This window comes from Tasmannia lanceolata, unplaced genomic scaffold, assembly GCF_043159265.1.
Source record: "Tasmannia lanceolata isolate RefF3 unplaced genomic scaffold, GAP_Taslan_0.1 ptg000012l, whole genome shotgun sequence".
Taxonomy (NCBI): Eukaryota; Viridiplantae; Streptophyta; class Magnoliopsida; order Canellales; family Winteraceae; genus Tasmannia; species Tasmannia lanceolata.
The window spans coordinates 25,830,099-25,852,782 of record NW_027518689.1 but is presented as its reverse complement, the minus strand read 5'-3'; the positions used below and the strand labels follow the sequence as shown (position 1 = coordinate 25,852,782).

At 38.0% G+C, this 22,684-nt stretch overlaps 1 protein-coding gene across 1 annotated transcript in view; it reads left to right on the top strand.

The window, feature by feature from the left end:
* LOC143887136 (tryptophan synthase alpha chain-like) overlaps positions 1-18,375 on the top strand; it is a 59,155-nt gene extending 40,780 nt beyond the window's left edge. Inside the window, exons 6-9 of the mRNA XM_077391241.1 lie at positions 4,064-4,141; positions 11,648-11,725; positions 17,486-17,545; positions 18,238-18,375. Of these exons, the coding sequence (XP_077247356.1) occupies positions 4,064-4,141; positions 11,648-11,725; positions 17,486-17,545; positions 18,238-18,372 (351 nt within the window). The 3' untranslated portion in view covers positions 18,373-18,375. The remainder of the gene's footprint in view (positions 1-4,063; positions 4,142-11,647; positions 11,726-17,485; positions 17,546-18,237) is intronic.
* Positions 18,376-22,684: the final 4,309 nt, after the last annotated feature.

The following is a 22,684-nucleotide window of genomic DNA, read 5'->3' as shown; positions in this document are numbered from 1 at the left end:
GAAGTCGAGGACTGTAACACCGATAACCTTTCTGGGTACGAGAGTAGCCCAGAAAGACATAGCTCTCCGCCTGGGGTTTAATTTATTGAGACCAGGATTAAGGTTGTGAACAAAGCAAACACAACCAGAGACCCATGGATTAATGGTAAATGGATCCCCTGAGGATGTAAAATGGAGAAGGGAGATTTACCATCTAAAACCGAATGTGGGAGCTGATTAGCCAGGAAACAGGCTGTAAGGATGACATCGCTCCAATAAGGTTTAGAAACCTGCATTTGAAAGAGAAGAGTGCGGGCCATATCGAGAAAGTAACGGAGTTGCCTCTTAGCTACACCATTCTGCTCAGAGGTGGAAGCGCAAGAGGACTGATGAATAATGCCATGGGTGGATAAGAAATCGCTAAAGGTAGCAGAGAGGTACTCCCTAATGTTATCAGTGCGCAAACATTTAATAGAACAATCATATTGGGTAGTGATCTCAGCATAGAATGTGCGAAAGCATGAAAGACCTCAGAGCGGTCTTTAAGTAAAAACAACCAAGTCTTACAAGAGAAATCATCCATAAAAATGATAAAATATTTATATTCAGAATGAGACATAGTCCTCGAGGGACCCCATACATCAGAGTGCACTAAATCAAAAGGACGCGAGACCCTAATAACAACTCTCGAGAGGGGAAAGACATGATGGTATTTCCCTAGTTCACAGAACTCGCAGTGAAAGGACTGAATAGGAGAAGAAATTTCCCTAGTTCATAGGACTCGCAGTGAAATGACTGAATAGGAGAAGAAATAACAGGTGATTGTAATAGCTTCTGGATAGATGGGTGGTCGAGACTGCAATGCCACAGATACAGATCGACTGAGCTATGCGTATCTCAGTCGAGGCGAAAGAGCCCATCCACCTCACGACCCGAACCAATTATCCGCCCAGTCGAGAGATCCTGAAATACACAATAAGAAGGAAAAAATGAGACCGAGCAGTTAAGATTTTTATTGATCTGGCTAACAGAAATCAAATTGAAAGGAGACTTAGGGACACAAAACAGAGGACAGAGTAAAGCCAAAATGTGGAGACGTAACACCAATACCCGATATGGGTGAGGTAGTCCTATCATCAAGAGTGATAGAATGGGACGCAGAATGAAAGGCTTAAATGAACTAAGGGAAGAGGAAATACCCGTGATATGTTTCGACACCCCAGAATCAATGATCCAGGAGCTGGAGGTAGTAAGAAGAGAGGCAGATGAACTACCTGGCTGTGCAAAACCCGCAGTAGGCGGTCGACTGCTCAAATGTAGGCATTGAAACTTCCAATAGTTAGCCTTAGAGAGGAGGAAGGTATCGTCAGGTGTCGCTACTGGACTAGCAGCAGAGGATGTGGATGCATAATGAAGGCTGGCGGTAGTGACCCGGAGCTCGGGATGTAAGGCATAACCAGTATCAACATGATGTCCCTCCCGCTGATAGTGAGTGCAATAAGGACGACCACGCCCACCGGTACCACGGTCGCCGGCAAAATCACGGCCACCACCATGGCCAAAGGAACCACCGCCATTACCAGAATGATCACAACTATCATATGCCGCAACTGCAGAGCCATCAATAGATACAACAGTGGAGGAGCTACCCTGGAAGCACTGCTGGGTATGGGAATAAACCTCCGTGAGAGATGAGATAGAACCAAAGCCAAGATCTGCTGTTGAAGAGGCAGAAAGTCAGGGCCGAAGGTCTCAAGGAAATGAACAACACAGAGTTGGTCCCGTTGTCGGACGAGGGCAGTCCGATTAGCAGTGAGGGGCATACAGACATCGAGCTGCTGGCATAGAGAAACGAAGTGATTGTGTTGGGCAGCTAGAGGTGTATCGCCGCGTTGGAGGCACATCCACTCTGAGTATGTGGCACAAATGCGAGTAAGGCTATCAACCCTAGAATAGAGGACAGTTGTGTGGTCCCAGATGTCCTTAGAAGCCCTCATGCACATCATCGTGCGAGCCACATGAGGGGCCATGCTCTGCCAAAGGAGGGAGCGGACCAAGGCATCATTCTGCCGCCAACAGTCATAGGAGGGATCCGTGGAGGAGGAGGGGGGGAGGGGGTTCACGCTCAATGAGTGCTACCTTACCTCGAGCCAGGAGGTAGGTCTCAACCGCCATATGCCAAGTGAGATAATTGGACCCATCGAGTTTCTCCGAGGTCATCTGTCGGTAAGAGTGCTCCACAGAAGGAGAATAACTAGAAGTATAGTAACTAGAAGATGGAGTCATAGGTGGAGGATTCGAACTGGCAGCAGGAGCCGACTGACAGGAGGTTCCATGTAAACAGGAATAAAGGAGACTCTCAACCACAACAGCGGATGATAATTAAGAGACGGAGCAAAAACAAGTATCATAGGACGGGCCTGGCCATGATACCGTGGCTCCGTTGGAGAGACATATGAGAAGGAGACATATGAGATCTAGTCAAAAAAAGAAGAATGGAGGCTAGGAGATGAAATCGGAGCCACGGAGACTAAAAAAAGAGGCATGGAAGAGGATTTGAACCATGAAGGAGCGAGAAAGAATGTAAGATAAGAAGTGGAAGACCCCTTAGATAAGAGAGTTAAGGGGGAAAAGCACTATAGAAGGAGAAAATAAGGTTGTGATGTGAAAACAAGGGAAATGAATAGGGGTTTAGGGTCTGATGAGGGAATGGGACGAGGAGGCGAGGGCTTGGGAGAGAGAGAGAGAAGAGGGGGTTGCTGGGTGCCTTACGGCGAGGAGGAGTGGGGCTGATTAGGGAGTATGGTGAGAGGGGTGGGGGCTCAAGGTCCCATGGTGAGAGGCGGTGGGATTGGTGAGGCAGTAAGGCCAGAGGGAGGGGGCTCGAAGTTGAGGGAGAGGGCTGTGGGGTCTTACGGTGGAGGCTAGGAGGTCGTGGGGAGCGTAGGGTCAGGGCGAGAGTGGAGAGGAAGAGGGAGGTGGTGAGAAGTGGCGATGGCTAGGGGTTGAAGGATTGAGGAGGGAAGAGAGTGGAAGGAGAAGCAATGGTGGTCCCTAGGGGGGCCAAAACCCTAGGGCTCTGATACCATGTTGAGAAGGGAGGATATGAGAATGAGAGAAAGAAAGAGTGAGTTGGAGATGAGCTCCCCCTCACTTATGTTTTGATATAAAAGAGAAATAGAGTACAAATATCATAGTTCCCTTAGGCACACCTACACTTCTAACAAGGATAACACTTTTTTGTAAACAATTCATAAGAGCAAATTAAAGATATCAGTGTCACAAAAGGACTCATTAACTCTTATTTAGGGCTTAAGCAACCTCAGTTAGTTAGTCCTTACCATAGTTAGCAAAACTCCATTTTAAACGGCGTTTGTTTTATTGGTGTGCCGTTTAAAACTTTTACAATGAATAAAACTCCGTTTTTTTTAGACAAACGTTTTAAACACGTTTATTATGCGTTTTTAACGTTTTAAACACGTTTTTTTGGCCAACTTTCCAATTTTACCCCCACCATATTTTGTAAATGACAACATTCTAAACTCATTTTCTTGTTTTTCCGTTTTTTTACTACTTTTTTTTAACCAGTACCATATTAAACTCGAATTTTTGCCATCCCGTTTTTTTGCCAAATCACGTTTTGCTAACTATGGTCCTTACTAAGGAACAAATTATGCCATTTATTGGTCTCCCATGAAGAACATAAATGCATAATTAACATATTTTACCTGTAAAATGGAGCCCCTACGGGTTTAAGCAATTGAGAATGTCACTGCTCACCACACCAACTGCTATGTGATATGGTCATCCGTCCATCATAATAATAAAGGTTACTTTTAGCACTATAATTCTTCATCAAGAATCTGAGGCTGTCACCTCTACGATTCTGCCATATAGTCTGGTATAACATAAATAATTTATCTGGTGAATTCTCTAGTTGAAGCTTGCAGATTTTTATGAGTTATTTTTTTTATCACTGTTACATACTCTTGTATGAGTGGAATGTGAGGTGATTTATTTTATTTAGTGTTCTCCAATTTGTTTTTGAGTAGCACTTGTCATCTTAATGTTTTTGCCATGGAAGGTGCTGCTCACGACACCCACTACTCCTAGAAATCGAATGAAAGCCATTGTTGAAGCTTCAGAAGGATTTGTATACCTTGTAAGTTCCTTAATAAAATGAACTATCATGTTCTTTCTTTGATTGGGCTGTCAATTTCAGTGTTCTAGATGATCTATTTCTGGAGTTAAGATTATTCTAAATGAATCGTAGTTGTGGGGGTATACGTCAATAGCTTTATTTGTTCATTTTTGGTATTTGATTATTATTGATTTCATATTTAAATTCCTTCTGGATTTGATTAGCAAGATGTTTTGATCTTTCTCCCAGTATTTGCAATTCCACTGCTACACGGATTCTTCTAAATGGGCAAAGAATCCGTGTCGGACACGTCCTCGATTCCAATACTTCTAGATACTCTGAGACAATTCTGAATCTCTTTTATCTGTTGATTCTGAATATTAATACCACAACGTTACAATTACCACAATTTTTTGAGATTTACCCATTATAATATTAAGTTTCTTAAATGAAAATAAAATATTATATCTACTTAACCTATTAAAATAGTCAACATTTTACCTGTTATAATCATACTATTATGTAAAAAAATAAAATTTGAGAATTGATTAATATATTTTGGCGAATCTACGAATCATTCTTTTAGAGGTTTGCCGAATCCGACACTCGATACCCGTGTCTGATTCTGACACTCGTATCTGTACTGATGCAACATAGATTATTTGCCATGATATGGTCAAAACAGTCTTTCAAGGTACATTTCAAAGGAGCAATGCTCCTTTCTATATTTTGTTTTAATCTTCTTGTTATGGTAAGCTCTTCTGTATCCTGGAGCATCATTTCATATTCTCCCTTTCCATGAAATTGCTGCCTGTTTAAACCAAACATCAGAGCAGTGGACATGGTCAACCACTCCACAAGTTCATAATATTTTCACGCTGAAGTCTATAAATATAAATCTCAAACTCTTGATTGTTTTGGCACCAAGTTCTTAGAATGGGTAGCTTTTTAATAATGGTTTGTGACTTCCATCTATCAAAATGAGTTAACAGAGAAATAATCAAAAGTTTGTTTTTTAATGGTAAATCATCAAAAGTTTTTAGAGAGGCACATACTCTCTTTTTTAGAACAATGAGGTACAAACCCTTAAAAACATACAACAGGTTGTGCCCGAATTGTAGTTGTCGGAAATGCTTAGAGGGTTGGAAAAGAAAAACGAAACCCGAAATAAGAATTTAGGGAAATAATGTAGAATAATTCTTTCTACTATGATGCTGTGATATGGATTTATGATGATAATATTTCCACACAAGGCCTGCCACTGCCACGACCTGGCTCAGCGCAGCCCGTGTGCACCCAAAGCTCTCCTTTCTTAAAGATCCCAACCTTAAGAAATGAACAACCACTTACGTATATTGAAAAACTTTAGCTCCCATCTTTTTGTGACTAAAATTTTGAAGAAGCTTTTAAAGTTCAGGAAATGGACAAAGAAAGAAAGGGCAAATTTGAAAAAAAAAACTTTTCCACCAAATTTTTTGAAATGTCCATTTAAGGATTTTAAAGTTAACTGCTATCACAATGGTCAAACCATATTAGCTGCAATAGAGATATCCACACGAACTGAATTAAGTTTAGAAACCTGGGCAAATCTCTCACTCTAGTCAATGGCAAAGGATTGTGCGTACAATTTAGCTACCCTTATGAAAGAGATTTTAAGTAAATTGGGCATAATAGATATTTGTGCACCAACTTCAGGGGGAGTGTTAGTAAGTTTAGGCCCCATATTATTTATGTAGTGTAACTGTTCAAATGTGTTGCCTTTCAAAAAAAAAAAAAAAACTGTTTGTGTTTACCTTTCGTTTATTTACTTTAGTTGATAGAGCCCATCAGTAATGGCATGTAATGCCAGTAGTCTCTCTCTCTCTCTCTCTCTCTCTCTCTATATATATATATATATATATATATATATATATATATATATATATTTAGAGGGAGAGAGAGATATTAATATATATACATATAATTGAGATGGGACGTGGGGTTGAACTATTCACTCCAGAGCTTCCTTTTCCTCCCTCTTTTCTTCTTTTCTCGCTCTTCTTCTCTCACAAACCCCATATCTAGGATCCCTACTGGGGACTTATGCAACATTATATAACGGGCTTCAAAGACTTTTCTGGATCATGGTGACTAGTGGATTCTATTTTGGAAGTTTTGGATTTGTGGAGCCATAGACCAAGATCGGTAAATGGTAAGTCAATGGGACCTGCTTGTGGAATGCATCGAAAGGAAGCTCGCCTCGTGGAAAAAGAAGTATTTATCTTTTGGGGAAGAATTATCCTAATCAAGCCTGCCATGTCTAATATGCCTGTCTATTTCATGTCTATGTACAAAGTCCCGGTCACAGTGGCTCAACGGATTGAAAAAATTCAAAGGGATTTTCTTTGGGAAGGGAAGGAGAACGGTAAAAGACTAAAACATCTATTGAAATAGGGCAAAGTGTGCAAATCTAAAAGGAAAGGTGGGCTTGGGATCAGAAGAATTAGACTGCGCAACAAATCTCTGATGGGTAAGTGATTGTGGCGTATTGGGGCTGAAAAAAGATGCACTGTGGCACGATATCATCGGAAACAAGTATGGGAGAACTTGGGGCGATTGGGTATGTCAAGGACCAACGTCGGGCAAGGGGTCGGGGCTTGGAAATCAATATGTGGTGTACATTCTGAGTTTTTCCCACTCATAAGATTCAGGTCGGTCGCGGTGACTCGGTAAGATTTTGGATTGATTTATGGTTGGGTGACACTCCTTTAGCTGAATCCTTCTCGAATATATTCATATTAGCGACAAATCGGGAGGATTGGATTTCGGATTATGTGATTAGAAAGAGGAGGAAATTGCTAATCTCATGGCGTTGCTATATAGATTAGATTCATGTTACCTTTCAAACAATGAATCGGATTTGTAACGACCCAAATCATAGATATGGTGAGTGTTGACTAATTGCCTATGACGTACCCAATCTCACAAGCACCAAGTTTTACGTAAACCTGGGCTTTGATACCACAACTGTAACATCCCAAATCTGACGGGTCGCTACGAGAAACTCAACCTGTTCAAACTTACCATGCATGTTCTTAAACATAAGCATTCTAACTACTATCATGACCATCTAAAAATCTTATTCCATAGTTTAAAAGGAAAATCCCATTACAATTATTCAATTTCAAATGTCGAAAATAGAAGACATAACCTAAAGTCTATCAACTAAACGCTTCTCCAAACTAATAATTTAAACTGAAGAGATTGACGTGGCTCGTCATCTCCATTCTTTATTTGACTCCATTGCCCGCCCCACGAACTAGATATCCTCGTTCGCAAACGCTCCTCCTACATTCTTCGATCTTGAGATAAAAACCGAGTGACAGGTTCATAAGAAATATCTATTAAATGACAAGTACAACAAGGAAAACTTTATGAAACCAACAAAGATAAATAAAATGTAGAGCGTAAGATAACGAACATAAATTTTGAAAATTTTATTATCAACTTATCTGAAGTGCCAGAGTTATCCCAAGGCACTCCAGCTCCCATTAGCCTGTTACCTTGGCTTACACGGTCGGTTCCGTGCGAACTTGTTACGGTAGATCCTACCGCCTAGAGACTCGTGGTTTTCAGAGGATTCCGTCATAAAAAAGGGGTTGCACATGACTCCCATGTTGTCTAGTCATTTATCAGGGATAGCTCCTGGCCTCCCTTCACCCGTACGCATTAATGATTTTATTTCTTTCTCTTCTTATGTCTGTTCTTAATTACATGTGTTTTCGTAACTAAAAATTTCTATCGCTTTTCCTAAAATTATAAAAGCATTACTTTATTTAAAAACATAACGAAGGCATAAAACAATAACTCCTAGAGTTGAACACAAAATGGAATAAAATTGCATAAAGAAAACAACAACATACTTATCATATTCCGATCATTGTAATTGATAACCATACAAGATGAGTCTAGCTATCACCTGCCTTTAACTTACGAATGAGGGTGAATGGAGCGGTCTCTGCTAGGGAGAGGAGTGAAATAATCCTGAAGTCAAAGAATGGAGTGTAACAATGTCAATTTATTTAAACCTAAGTTTTCCAAACACTCACACCTTCTCTATATAGTGGTCCCACGTATACAGGATACAATCGCTCCCCTGTTTGTGCATGCAAAAGTACGTACGTAAACATAAGTTGTTGTCCTGTTTTTGGGCGAACAAAATGCACACATATAAGTACTAGTTGCTGCCCTGTTTTTGGCATAAAGTTAAACACTTAAAACACCTAATTGTTGTCCAGATTTAGGTGTTAAGATCACATGACCAATCGACTTAGTGCGGTCCCGTTTTTGGAACGAGGCAAAAACATGTATGCACATTATAAAGCTATCGAAAATAAAAATCATTTGAAGAAGATGACTAATTATATATATATATATATATATATATATATATATATATATATATATATATATAGCTAATGAAATTTATTTGGAGAAAAATGATAGATCAACTACGTATATTTATTAAGATTTGTTTGAAGAAAGTGATATATCATTCAACTGTTTCTTATCATATAGTTAAATTATTCAAGAAATGACAAATCAACTACCTATATATATATATATATATATATATATATATATATATATATATATAACGAAATCCTTTAAAAAAAATGATAGATAGGTCATCTATAAATATGTAGTTAACTTAAATCATTTGAATCAATGACAGGTCAACCATCTATATACATATAAGGCACCTATAACAACTAAATACTTGTATAATTTTATTTGATCCGAAAGACTCTTGAACATAAATTTTTGCATATAAAATCTTTTGTTATTAATGGTCAAACGAAATATCTACGCACCCACATATAAGATGCATAGAACAACTACATAGTACCATTGAAAGACATACACGAAAATTTCTTGTGTATAACCCCTTATACGTACGGTGTTGTTGGAAAGAGACATGCATGAAATCTTTGGTGTATAGGTCCATATAACTAGTGCTGTTAGAAAAGACATATATGCAACTTTTGGTGTATAACCCAATAGTATGTATATATATGTGTGTGTGTGTGTGTGTGTGTGTGTACATATTCAACATCACGCCAGACTCATTTCATTAGCAATGAAAATTATGGTTCACGCCTTGACACATGTATATTAGGTCCAAAAGAAGAAAAATATAGTCCTTGTGATTCCAAATACGATTTGAAGATGCCTAGGGGTCTTTTCTTTTCTCTTCTGAACTTCTCCTTCTTTTCCTTATTTTTCTCTCTCTTTCTACTGATGGTGTGTGTGAGATAGAGGGAGAGAGTTTTGGACGTTTTCCTTTTTGGTTTTTCCTTCTTAAAGGCCACTATTGCTGATTAGTGTTTACATAATTTATCTTTGTTAGTTTTGTAGTTGTTATCCTTTTCTTGTTTTTGACTTTTTATTGGCTGATATCCTTGCAAAGCTATCTTCAGATCTTATCTATAATTACGTGTTTTTTTTAATTGATTTAATTACATCACAAATGGTAAGTGCGGCCCACCAAGTGCACGATTTCCCTTGAGGGGAAATCGTGAACTCCTTGAAAGCTAGTAGCTTTCTTTCCCCTATTTTATCTCTATTATATCTTATCTAAAATTTCAGATTTAGAGAATAATAAACCAACCCTCTTTTGATATGGACACCCCCCCAAATCGTGTGCCAAAATGGCACACGCCTTTCTATGTAGGAGTCGTGCACTGTATAAAATTTGGGAAGAAATCTCTTCCTAAATTTTTGGGGTTTCCATATCTACCCTTTACTTTATGTACAAATACCTAACGTACCCCCTTTTATATTATTAAACGGAATTATTTCTTTTCACTATGATTTTGAAATAATAATACGCCCTTTAGTGGGCCCTACTTGTTTTAGTTTAGGTTCTTAAATAAAATTTTAAATTCCTTAATTAAGGTGGTTGTTACAGGATCGCATCTTGGGGACCCCTCAGACTCAAGGGTTTTCTCGGTTAGATCATTTTTTTCGAAATTAACGGAAGGACGTGGTGCGGTGTCTCGTAAATTTCGTATATGGTGCCCATCCATTCCCCCTTGAATTCAGGCATTCGTGTGGACTGCTGCACACGGATGCATCAAAACCTGTGACTATCTCAAGAAACGGCGTCTCCAATTGGCCAGTCGGTGTGTCTTTATGTCGATGGGAGGAGGAAACGTTGGACAATCTTTTACTGCATTGCTCATTCACTTACAATGTTTGGATGAGTATTTTCGATTCTTTGGAATGTCGTGGGTAACTCAAAAAAGCATTACTAATGAAATCCTGAACTGGAATGGGGCATTTCATGGACAATTGGGAGAGTCTTTATGGAAGTCCATCCCATGTGCTATTATCTGGAATATCTGGGTGGAAAGAAATAATTGGATCTTCAACGATGTATCGCGGGGGTGGCAACATACTGTCCTTGAAGTGAAACTGGTCATTATCGCTTGGTGGAAAGCCAGGGGTGCCTTGCTGTATTCTACCGGCTCCACTGAGGAATTGGCGCTCAGTAGTCTCCAAAGGACAGAGGCGGCAAATGATCACACCGCCATGGTGCCCACGCCCTAGGGTTGGTTCAAACTTAATTTTGATGGCAGTTCGTTCGGCAATCCGGGGAGCGCAGGTTTTGGGGGCGCTGTTCGCGATGCAAATGGCCTGGTTCTTATTCCAGACCTGCGGGGATCTGTGATCCTAATGAAGCGGAGGCCAGGGGTCTTTTTTTTGGACTGAAATGGTATGTCACACACAACTTCCCTTGATCGTAGAAGGAGATTCCTTCAATTCCATTGCTTGGGCCACGAATAAAAGTTGTGGATCGTGGAGAATGTACCGAGTGCTTGAGGAGATACGGGACTTAGCGCGCATTATCCATCCTCAGTTTGTCCACCTGAGGCGATCAGCAAATTCCTTGGCTGACGGTCTAGTCAAAAGTGGTGTTGATTTGCCATCTATTACTGCAACCACTTTGGATATTGGTGCATTTTAGTGCCATCTTATAATATACATGCTTTTGGGACACCTTGTCCCTATCCTGTACTTTGACACTTTGGTTATGGAATGATATTTTTACTTTTCAAAAAAAAAAATCCATTATAACTGCCCGTGTAGTGGCTGGCTGGTTGGGGATAACCTGTCTGTGTAGCTTCTCTTTTCCCTTCCTCTTTATGTGCTCCCAAGCTGAATTTCATTAATAATATTTCTGTTGTCACTCAACAAAGAATAGTAGCATTTTTTTATTTCTTGGCTAGCAAACTCTCTGATTTCATGCTGTAATTGTGATCTGTTCTAACATTCTCTGCCCGGTTTTATCTTCGACATTATTCTGCTGTTAGTTACTGATATACTCCTGGATCTTTATTTTCGCATTCCACAATTTTCTTTCTATGGACTCTCCTTACCATCTTACTTGTCCCAGAATATTTCGCATGATTTTTTGTACCATATTCTTTAATTTGGATGGCTCCAATTGTTTTCATAGCACTAACTAGAGTTTTTCTTGAATAGGTGAGCTCAATTGGTGTTACTGGTGCACGTGGATCTGTAAGCCAAAGAGTTCAATCTCTTTTGCAGGAAATTAAAGAGGTCTGTCCCCATCTTTGCCTAATCCTTTTCTGCATCAAATTTTTTATTGCCTTATGGAATCGTTTAGCTTGTAAAGCTAACATGTTATTTTTGCTCATTTGGAGTCTCAACTGAATGGGTCTACACCATAAATTGACTTTGACAATGGAAATATTTTTTTTGGCCCCATGTTTTGTTTTTCCGTAATCACACATAAGCTAGAAATGCTTGATTTCAGACACCTACACATTGAGATTCGCTACTCTGTGGTTCTTAAGCCTCCGAGAGAGTTGGTTATACTGAGCACACATAAGATTTCCGGACTTGAACAAAAACAGTATGTTGAATTGTGTATACAAAATCTGTCCTAGCATGTATTGATAGCTACTGATGATTAAGGGCCTCTTGGGATAATGGGATGCCTCTAAAAATTATTTGCCGTCTCATATGAAAATAGTTTTGAAGTTGAAGAGATTATTTGCAAATAATGGTTGCTAAAATTTTGGATGTGATTTAGTTTATAGCTTCCTAAGAGGTCTAAATGTTTCATTTGCAAATAAGATTAAGTTTAAAGCGCAGTTTTTTTTAAAAATCCCAATATCCGAATCACAACCCCGAAAGGGAAAGAAGCTTGACTCACAACTATAAAATACTAAGTATATTTCTTTTTGAAAATTTTAAACTACTAACTACATCATGTCTTATAAAAACCACCACTAATATTATCATAAAACTAAAAGTCACATAACTAAAATTCTTGAATTAAATAGACCAACTACTACTTAGGGATATGAGAACCCGTCATTCCCAAGAACTCATCGAACTCTCCCCATCCTATGCTACTTTATTAGGTTTCTTCATTTGCAAAGGCTCCGTCCTCTTCACCTACAAAAGCTGTAGTAAACTGAATTAGAGCAAGCTCACTTAGCAGCTCACACAATAAAAGAACCAAAATGAGATTGCATTATAATAATATTTCTTATGAATAATGAACTGGCATGTCACGCCCCAAGCCACTCACAAACACATTAATTTATAATCACAAGGCTTAGGGGTGCGACATCGCCACATACCTGTAAAATTGCCTTCACAAGCATGCAAGGCTAGCAATAAACAAAACCATGCTCAACAAACTAAATCCAAATAACCATTCAACGTCAAAGTAAATAAATCCATTACAATCCATATTTAATTTCTCTCATTCCAATGCTAAAGAAAATAAAATAAATGAGTCTAAAGCTCTCTAATACTCACTAGTAACCTGATAAAGCAAATAATAAAATCTTCATATAATCCTCCCTCGCTGCTCCAACGTCAAGCTAGAATCACACCTCAGGATCTGAAATTTGTTAAATATGGGTGAGGTAAACGCGCTCACGTGATGTAATAAGAAACTATACTAACAGATATGGCATCAAAGCAAAAGTAATCGAAATATGGTAAGGCATTCAATGATAACAGTAGTTGGTAGTTTAATGAGCATCAATTTCAGAAATAAGGCATCATTCAATTTCAATATTCGATATGGGTGTCAAATTCTATAGGTCAGAGTTTCTTAAGACATCGATAATGCTATGTTTATTGATTCGATATCTGTCTACTATATGACAGTAATTACACTGGCCAGTGGTATCAAAGTGCCAAAGATATTATGCATTCCCGCATTGGCTAAGGGTCCAGAAATAAACTAGCATCTCAAGAAAAACCGATTCAATATTCAGAAGGTTAGGTATTCAATAGCACGTGATTCAAAAAGGTTCATAATGGGTGTACAATCTTAATCTATAAGGTATCATGGTTTTCAACATTCAATGAGGTGCAATAATCAATAATTTGAATTGGTTTTCAAATAGTAAAGCATGTGAACAATAAAAATATTGCCAAAAAAGGTTTGGCATCCATCAGTATAATCCCTTATTATTGAAGCTCGAAATCCTTTTCACAGAGCACCTTGGTTACCAAGAATCAATAGTATCAATATTCCCTATGAGTCCCATCATTAATATCAACCCTATAAGGCATATATATCCGTCCACTGACACAAGACACCCTTTGGTGCTCAATCAGAAAAGAATCAGTAAATCGTCCTAGGATTCTTTTTAGTATTTTAGAATTATCACTATTATAAAGTTTCCAGAGCTTCTTAAAACTATTTTTAACAGAAAGAACACGTTTCTGGCATGTCAATAGAGTACAAGAGCGTCGAGAACGGACAAGAAACGAAGAAGTTAGTTTTCACAAATTCCTGCGATCGGACGCCCGAACAGACCTTCGAACGCCTTTGAGATTTTCCAAGGAAGAACCCCTCTCGGGTTCCTGTGTTTGAACGTCCGCTCAAAATATTCGGATGCCCGAAGACACAGACTGGGTTTTTCTGCGATAATTCCAGATTCGTGCCCTATTTTTCTAAAACTTCAACGGACCATAACTTTCTTGTTTTAGCTCCGATTTGCGCGTGGTCGGATCCGTTGGATTCGTATCGACGAGAGGAATCCATCTAATCCAATTTCACGCTCGAAAATTCTCAGATATAATTACCAAAATTAATCTAAGCTTTTAGGGCATAAGTCCAAAACTCAATTCTTAGGGTTCTATACACGTTCTTAATCTGTTAGGGATCTATAGTTTCATCCCTTAGATTATCGTATATCATCCCGACATCTTAATATTATTTTTAATTCTTCGATTTCTTGTTTTAGTTTTCTTTAATTACACCTACGAATTATAAATGTGGGTTTAAATTCTTACCTCGATTCGTGTCTCCGATTTCTTGGCCTCGATCTTCGTCTCCTTCGATTCGCTTCTCTCTCTTTCTTCTATGGCTGCAGAAACGATTAGGGTTGGAGTTATATTCATGGTTTTAAATTTCGGCCGAAACGAAATATTTCGGTTTCGGCCGCGACCGAAACGAAATTTACATGAAGTCATTTCTTTACAAGATTTCGGCGAAATTTCACCGAAATTCCAAAATTTCGCCAAAATGTCACCGAAATTTCGATTGATATTTCATATTTAGCCTTTTTACAAAATTTCCACCGAAATGTTATAATTCCCACCGAAATTTATGAAATATTCACCGAAATAGCCAAAAATTCCACTGAAATCGCTGAAATTTACACCGAAATTTTAAGACATTTCGGTCGAAATTAAAAAAAAAGAAGAAATCAGTCATATTTTTACATGATTTCGGCCGAAATTTCGGCCCGAAACCGAAACATTTCGATTTCGGTGGTGATCGAAACCGACGCCGAAACCGAAATTTAAAACCTTGGTTATATTCTGTAGAACCCTAAAGGATGTATTTATAATTTTCTATTAAAAGTCCTAACCCTAATGGGTTTCCAAAAGACAAAAACACCCTCCCCTTTCAAAGGGGCACGAAATTTCAAGTAGGGGTATTTTGGGCATCAAAATTTCGGATGTTCACATGGCATAGACATGACAATTAATAAATTAGCATGAAAACGAAAGTAACAATATGAATGCATATGAAAGAAATATCACAAGTCATGGTATATATAAATATACCGCAATCCCAGTCATGGTATATATATAAATATACCGCAATCCAAGTCATGATATATATATATATATATATATATATATATATACCGCAATTCAAGTCATCGTATGTATAAATATACGGCAGCAATGTCCTGGCATATAGAAACCACAAATCCAAGTTCTCGTATATATAAATATACAGCATCAATGTCCTGGTATATAGAATATACCGCAAATCCAAGTGTTGCAAAGTAATTATTTCCAACAGTTATTTACTAGTTCTAATATATAAACAAGGGGAGGCAAAAACATCATCATAGGAAACACGATTAAAATACCAAAATCATTCTCGAAACCATTTTTATATGAGTCAACTATCACTTGCCTTAGTATTTTGAGAGTAAGATGAAGTGAAAGGCTTCTACTTATCAATCCCAAAGTGAACCTGTAAAGATTGCATGTCAAGGGTGTCATTCAAATTGTTCAAGTGCTAATGATTTCTCTCTAAACTGATTTATTCGTCTCAACCTGTTAGTTTTCACTCGTAAAATTTATTTCCCAGCTACTTCTTGTATAAACCTATGTATAACCTATTATACTAAAAAGTCACCTTTTGTAACTATATAGTATTTAATTTTTTTCCTAATAAAGACTCACCAAAACTTTAAAATATAAATTTCTAAGTGCTGATTTTTCAAAGACCATGCACAAAAATCCACCCATGTCACACGCATGGTTTATTTCTCATAAAAATAGTCATAATTTAACTTGTTTATTACATATAGTTAGGGTCTTCACATCTTACATAATTTATATACTATATATAACACATATAAGTGCCGCTTTTTGTGAAAGATTAATGTTAAAGAATCAAAACTTCACCAAAGAGGACTGTTTTTATAAAAATAGTTGATTTATAAGTCGAAACACACTAACAAGTGATGTTTTCCCATGAAAGCATTGCCCTATTATGATAATCATACATGTAAGGGGTTGTTTTTGTTAAAAACAGTTGATATATTGTTTAAAAAACGTACACATAATGCTGATTTTCCCACAAAACAGTTGATACATGATATTTATTTAACTTATATAAATCTGATTTTCAAAAACAATCCTTATAATTAGTATCTAACCTTTTTAGGTGCTGATTTTTGGTGAAAATCAGCCCGTTAAGGCTTTTATAACATACGTACCATATATTTCATGAAAAACATCACGTATAAATTATATAACAAATATATGAAGGATTCCTTACAAAACAGCCTACACATCTCACTGTTGTGTGCTGATTTTATTGAAAAACAGTGATAAAACCCTATGAAAATCACACGCATGGCCTTTAGCTTTAAAAAACAATCCCTTAAAAACTTTAGATTACTCCAAACAATGTTTTACGTATGGAAAATATGATATCTATATAGGTTTAGATCAAATCACTTAAAAGGAAAACCAAAGACAAGATTTTTGATTAAAAAGAAAGCCAACAAATCAAGAAAACATAACTAGAAACCCTAATTAGAATAAGTCACGAACAAACAAAAGCAAACACACCCAATTAGAACAAGAAATACGAAAGACGGGTTTTTCGAGCATTTACTCGAAAGCGAAAATCGACTCGGAGATTAAACCCTTTCTTCTTTTCTTCTTCTCCTTTCCTCTCTTTTCTCTATTTTTTTTCTTTCTTTTCTTTCTTTCTTCTTCTCTTCCTCTCGGTTTCTCACTGCTATGGGTGTGCACACAGTGTGCAAAAGCACACAAATTGGCTTTTTAATAGCCAATGAGTTTTGTGTTTGAAGTGTGTTTCCCAATTAGATTCAATATTAAAGTTAGTTTCCTAATATAACTCTTTTACAATTAGCAAGAGTCCAAGTTATTTAAGTCTCTTTAAATTCCCGTCTTTTATTTAACTGAAACAAAAGAGGAAATTCAAATTGAGTCAACATGTGGCCCACTTACTATTTATAGTAACAATGGATGTACTATTTCCAGTAAAAACAAACTTACTATTTATAGTAAGTGCGAATCCGACGGTCCGAACGGCTCCAAATCGAAGATCTAGACCGTTGATCTTTGATCGAAGGATCTATGACTAAGATATAATTAAAATTGTTAACTTTTCCGACACTTGGTGGTGCCGGGTATTACAAATAATTATATTTGCAATTAAAGGCCAATTTTGTGGCATCTAAAGGGACCCTAAATAATAATGTAATCAAGAATTTTTCTTGTCTTTGCGAAATATAAATGCCAGATATTGTTCCTTACTCTTTGCAGGCGACAACAAAACCCGTGGCAATGGGCTTTGGCATATCAAAACCAGAACATGTGAAACAGGTTAGTCACAATATGAAACCTTCTCTCAATCTTTCAATTACTACACTTCGTCTGCATTCGTCAACCTTTCAAATTTTTTCCATGAATTGCTCAGCATCTATATATAATTTTTTTTTGAAATGGAGCATCTATATATAATGTACACTAAACATATTCCTTTCTTTTATTATTCGTTTTCTTTCTATGGGAAATTTTTATTGGAAAACTTTTTACATAGAAAAATTTTGCTGGTATTTTTCCTACAGTACACCTCTTGCATAGCATGGGTGGGGCCCATCATTGTACTACACATGTTTTGATAAGGTGAGGCCGGTCATCATTTTACACCCATTATACACCAAGTTTTGATATAGGGCATGCCATCTCTACTCAAACCCATGCATATTGTGGGCCCCACATTTTACACCCATGAGTGGGTCCATCATGTCCACCCACATCCATGCATAGAGTGGACCGACCATTCTACACTGTGTTATTATAGCGTGGGTCCCACCAACTCCACACAAACCCATGCATCAGGTGGGCCCCACCATTTTACTTCTTGTTTTGATTGAGTGGGTCCCACTAGCCCATGCATCGTGGGCTCACCATTTTACACCTCATGCTTTGATGGGGTGGGGCCATCATCTCCACCATGCATAGCATGGTCCGAGAATGCTAGTTATTTATATAATCTGCTTTGAATCATACAGGTAGCAGAGTGGGGAGCTGATGGGGTGATTGTTGGTAGTGCTATTGTGAAGCTGTTGGGTGAAGCGAAATCTCCTGAGGAAGGATTGAAGGAACTCGAAACCTTCACCAGGTCCCTAAAGGCTGTACTTCTTTGACAATTTTTTGTAGGATTCTACTAACTCTTGTTTTGTCATGTCCCTTTTCTAGTTTGTCCTCTTAGACATTTATCTATATTTTATGTAGCAGTAACATGTTTATTAATAAAGAAAAAGACGGTACATTAGGGGAGAGCTTTACACCCTCGTTTTGTAAGGGTGTTGGTGTGTCAGTTTTGTAAGGGTGCTGGTGTGCCAAAGACTGCACCAAGGACTGCTGCTCTCCCACTTGGCTAGGGTGCAACTTGGGTCGGGCCCGAACCTGATGGGTTCAACCCAACTTTGGCTAGGGTTGGGTTGGGGAAAGCCAAGCCGAATGGACTTTCAAGAAATTTCTCCAACAAGCTTCTGTCTCCCATAATCAATCTCCTGTTGCTGTTTCTCCTTCTTCTTCTGTGAGAAACAAAGGTGGTGAAGATGAAGAAGTCATTAAAATCAAGGAACCTCCCATTTCAAATCCCTCTCTTGATATTCCAATCGATTCTGTAACTATCAGGAATTACTCAAGTGCCGTCTCAATCTTGCATGTGCTGCTTTCGCGTTGACTCGGGTATGTGTTTTTATTTTCTGTAATTGCTTCCGAGTTCTGTGAGTTCTGTGGATTTCATTTTGGGGGGGTTTAGAGTGGCTTACTGAAATGGGTTTTGTGTATGATTGATGAATATTTGTTGTTGGAATCAAGTTTTAAATTTCTTTTTGGGTTTTTTGTTTTGGTCATCTTAGAAACTGAAATTTTTTTAGGTTTTAGGAAGAAATTTTTTTCAGCCAATATGTCAGGCCCCCAAGCCACACACACACACACACACACACACATATATATATATATTCACAACACAAGGCTTAAGGATGCGACAACGCCGTACACCTGCAAAGCAAGCTTCACAAGCGTACAAGGCTAGCAAAGCAAATATCAAAACCATCTGCAATAATCTAAATAATCAAATTTAAATGTCTTACATTCATCCAATGATCAAATCTCAATTTCTTTTCAAATCTCTCATCTAACCCAATATCCCACAAAATCAAAAGTAACGGAATCAAATGACATAGTCTCAATAATCCTAACAATACTCACTGTCTAAAGAATGTAAAGTACTGAAAGATAACAAAAATAAAAATCAGATATCACTTCCACGCCTCCTCGCCAAGTCCACGAGGATCAAACTCAGAAAATATTAATATAACCACAGTCAGCTGAAAAGCTCAGTACATAATAATGCACTACAAAAGTGGGGTCATTGCATGCTACACAGAAAAGGTTCACAACTAAATGAAAAAGATTTAAGCCACAAGTGAAGTAAGTAACACAAGTTCCATATTGAGGAGTAAGGTTCATAAAGGCATAGGTCAAAGTGTCACAACTAAGTAGTCACACTATTCAAAAGATCAAAGGCCAATAATGAATAAAGTAGGTACAAGCTACACAAGGCATGGCTAATCACAAGAGCAATAGCTTAGAAGTAAAGTTCATAAAGATGTCTTATAATGTTACAACGAAGGGAGTCACAGGTTCAGAGGGTCACAGAAGGGAAACTCATATAGGTACGATATCACCCCGAGATCATCAGCTTAGTCCAAAAAGCAAGTTATTTTCACCCTGACTGCCCACGGGTCCACAAAGCAAGTTTTTTTCACCCCAACTGCTCACAGGTCCAAAAAGCGTGTTATTGCTTACACCGACCGCCCACAGTGTCGGAACTAGTTCCTGGGTTCACATACCTGTCGATAGGGCCAACGTTTATTCCCATTGGCGGGATTACATAGGCTAATGCCCATGCCCCACTGACGGGGTCTTTTCTGAGTTCACACAACCTAAGCCTCTCAATAGGTGTTCAAAGTTCACACAGTTCAAAAGGTGTTCAAAGTTCAAAGTGGGTGTTTCACATTAGTTCCAAAGTAGATTCATACAGTAGAGGATGTCTGATAGTTCAAAGATTCATATAGTTAGAAAAACTGAGAGGGGTTTCACAAGTCCAAATTATTCCATCTGAAATATGTACTAAATAACAGGGTTTAATAGGGTTCATACGACATTCAAAGATAATAATTCACATGGATTTTTCATAAGGTTGTCAATGTAGATTGTCGCACAGTAGTCAAAGTTCATAAGTGTGAAGGAATCACAAATGGGTTTTCACAAAAGTTTCTTATATTGGGAAAAGCATTCAATGTAAGTCTCTTTGCCATAAGATTCAATAGATTTCAAATAAGAACGGAATTAGCATGCAAGACCCAAGTCAAGTCTAAAGTTTATCAATGGCTTCAAAGATTCAGAGAGTTTAGGATTCACAATCAACAATGGCATAGTGTTTGAAAGGTAAATCGCAGCACTAAAGTAGTACGAAATTACGTACCTCGAATATATATCCCTTCAACAATTTCTAGGGCACAATACCTATCCCAAACAATGGCATTCATATCAATAAATAGGCTTAGGATAGTGGCCAAAAGCAATGGTTAACACCTCCCAAAATTAAGGAACATACTTCAAAATTTCATGGGTTCGGAAGTCCGACACTATTCATCGGACGCCCGGCACTATTCATCAAACGCCTCTGCACACTTTTGGGTTCTCGGTTTACTATTCATCGGATGCCTGACACTATTCATCGGACGCCCGAAGCACTATTCATGACTGGTTTTTGTGAAAATTCCAGATTCGTCCAGATTTGCCCAAAACTTCATCGGACCATAACTTTTTCGTTTTAGCTCCGATTTGCGCTGGTTGGATCCGTTGGACTCATATCGACAAGAGGAATCCATCTAAATCAATTCCACGCCCCGAATCGGTACGAATAATTATTGTAAAATAATCTAATCTTTTAGGTTAAGCTTTCTAAAACTAAAATTCTATGACATAACGGCCAGATCTTGGGTTTGTTGGGGATCGAAGGCGATACCAAACCCATGGAATCCAAGATCAGTCAAAGGGTTCTTATTCTAAGTCATATCGATCACAAATCATATCTTTTAAATACCTTTTTTTTTTTAATGGCATTTTAAATACTTTAATCCTTGTTTTAGTGTTCTTAATAGGTTAATCTTATGTAGAACACAAATCTTACCTTGATTCGCATTCTCTCTTCGTGAATCGCGTTCTTCCTCCCTTTCTCCTCATAAACCTTCTCTTAGGGCTACAAAGACAGTTTAGGGTTTTTAATCTCTCTTAAAGTTGTATTTATAGGCTTTTCTAAAGAAGCCCTAATTCTAATCCAACTCTAATGACAATTACCGTTGATTCTTAATGGGGACGAATTTTAAAGGGAGGGTTATTACGGGTATTTACACAATATCTTGTAAAAGCAACGAAAGGTATGAAATCATGGTTGAAATCCAAGCAAGATTCTTCATTGTTGATTTTTTTTTTTGGTTCTTTTTAGAAATATCTTGAAGGAATCTCGTGGTTCTTCTCTTTTTCCCCAAGTGGGGTTGATTTTTACCCTGGTTTTTGTTGAAATGTCTTTGTTTTAGGTTGCATGTTTCGCACCGTTTCTATCGAAACATTGATGAAATCTCTAAATTTCAGGCAAATTTTGAAATTTCGGCAAAATCTTGTATTTTTCTGAATCTAAGTGAATTTCATTTCAGTAGAATCAAAATAGTTTAATTCTTTGATAGGTGACAAATCAGAGCAAGAAGCTTTGAGCAATGTTTTGATATTGAATGTTGGTGCTTGGCATAGTTGCAGCAAGTGGTAGTGTTTGTGGCTAAGGTTGGTGCGTCTCCAATGCAGAAATCCTTTCAAAATTGTGGCAAAGTTGAACAATGTGAATGTTGGGAAGTGGTGGCATCTTGGTAAGCATTGGACTGTGGAAGTCTTGGAACTCATCACCTTGAAAGTCCATGAAACATCCAAAGAGAACAACATGTGTGGGGGTTCCATTTCCAAAGAGTGTATGCATGGCTTTCTCAATGTTCCGTTTGAGACATCATTGAGCTGTGTTGGTGGCATGGGCTGCTTTGTGAGCTCGATAAGCAAGCTGGCAAAGAATAGCAGTTTGAAGGTTGGATTCCCCCTATCATATTAGTGTTGCGCAGCAGAGGTGTGATGGCATGAAGGAAATTTGTCCTGTCAAAGTTAGTGCAAGCATTGATCAAAGTACGTAACTAGGTTCATAGGATTCTCCTCGCCACAAGGAGTCCAACAGATCTAACCGTGGGTGATTTGGGGGGTCCAAACGAAGAAGTTATGGTCTTTCAAAGTTCCCAAAAACTCTTGAGAAACCTGGAAACCTGATTTCGGGCGCACCGAATTGCTCACACCACTTCAAAGCATGAAATTTAATTCATTGGATTTTCCTTGCCGCAAGGA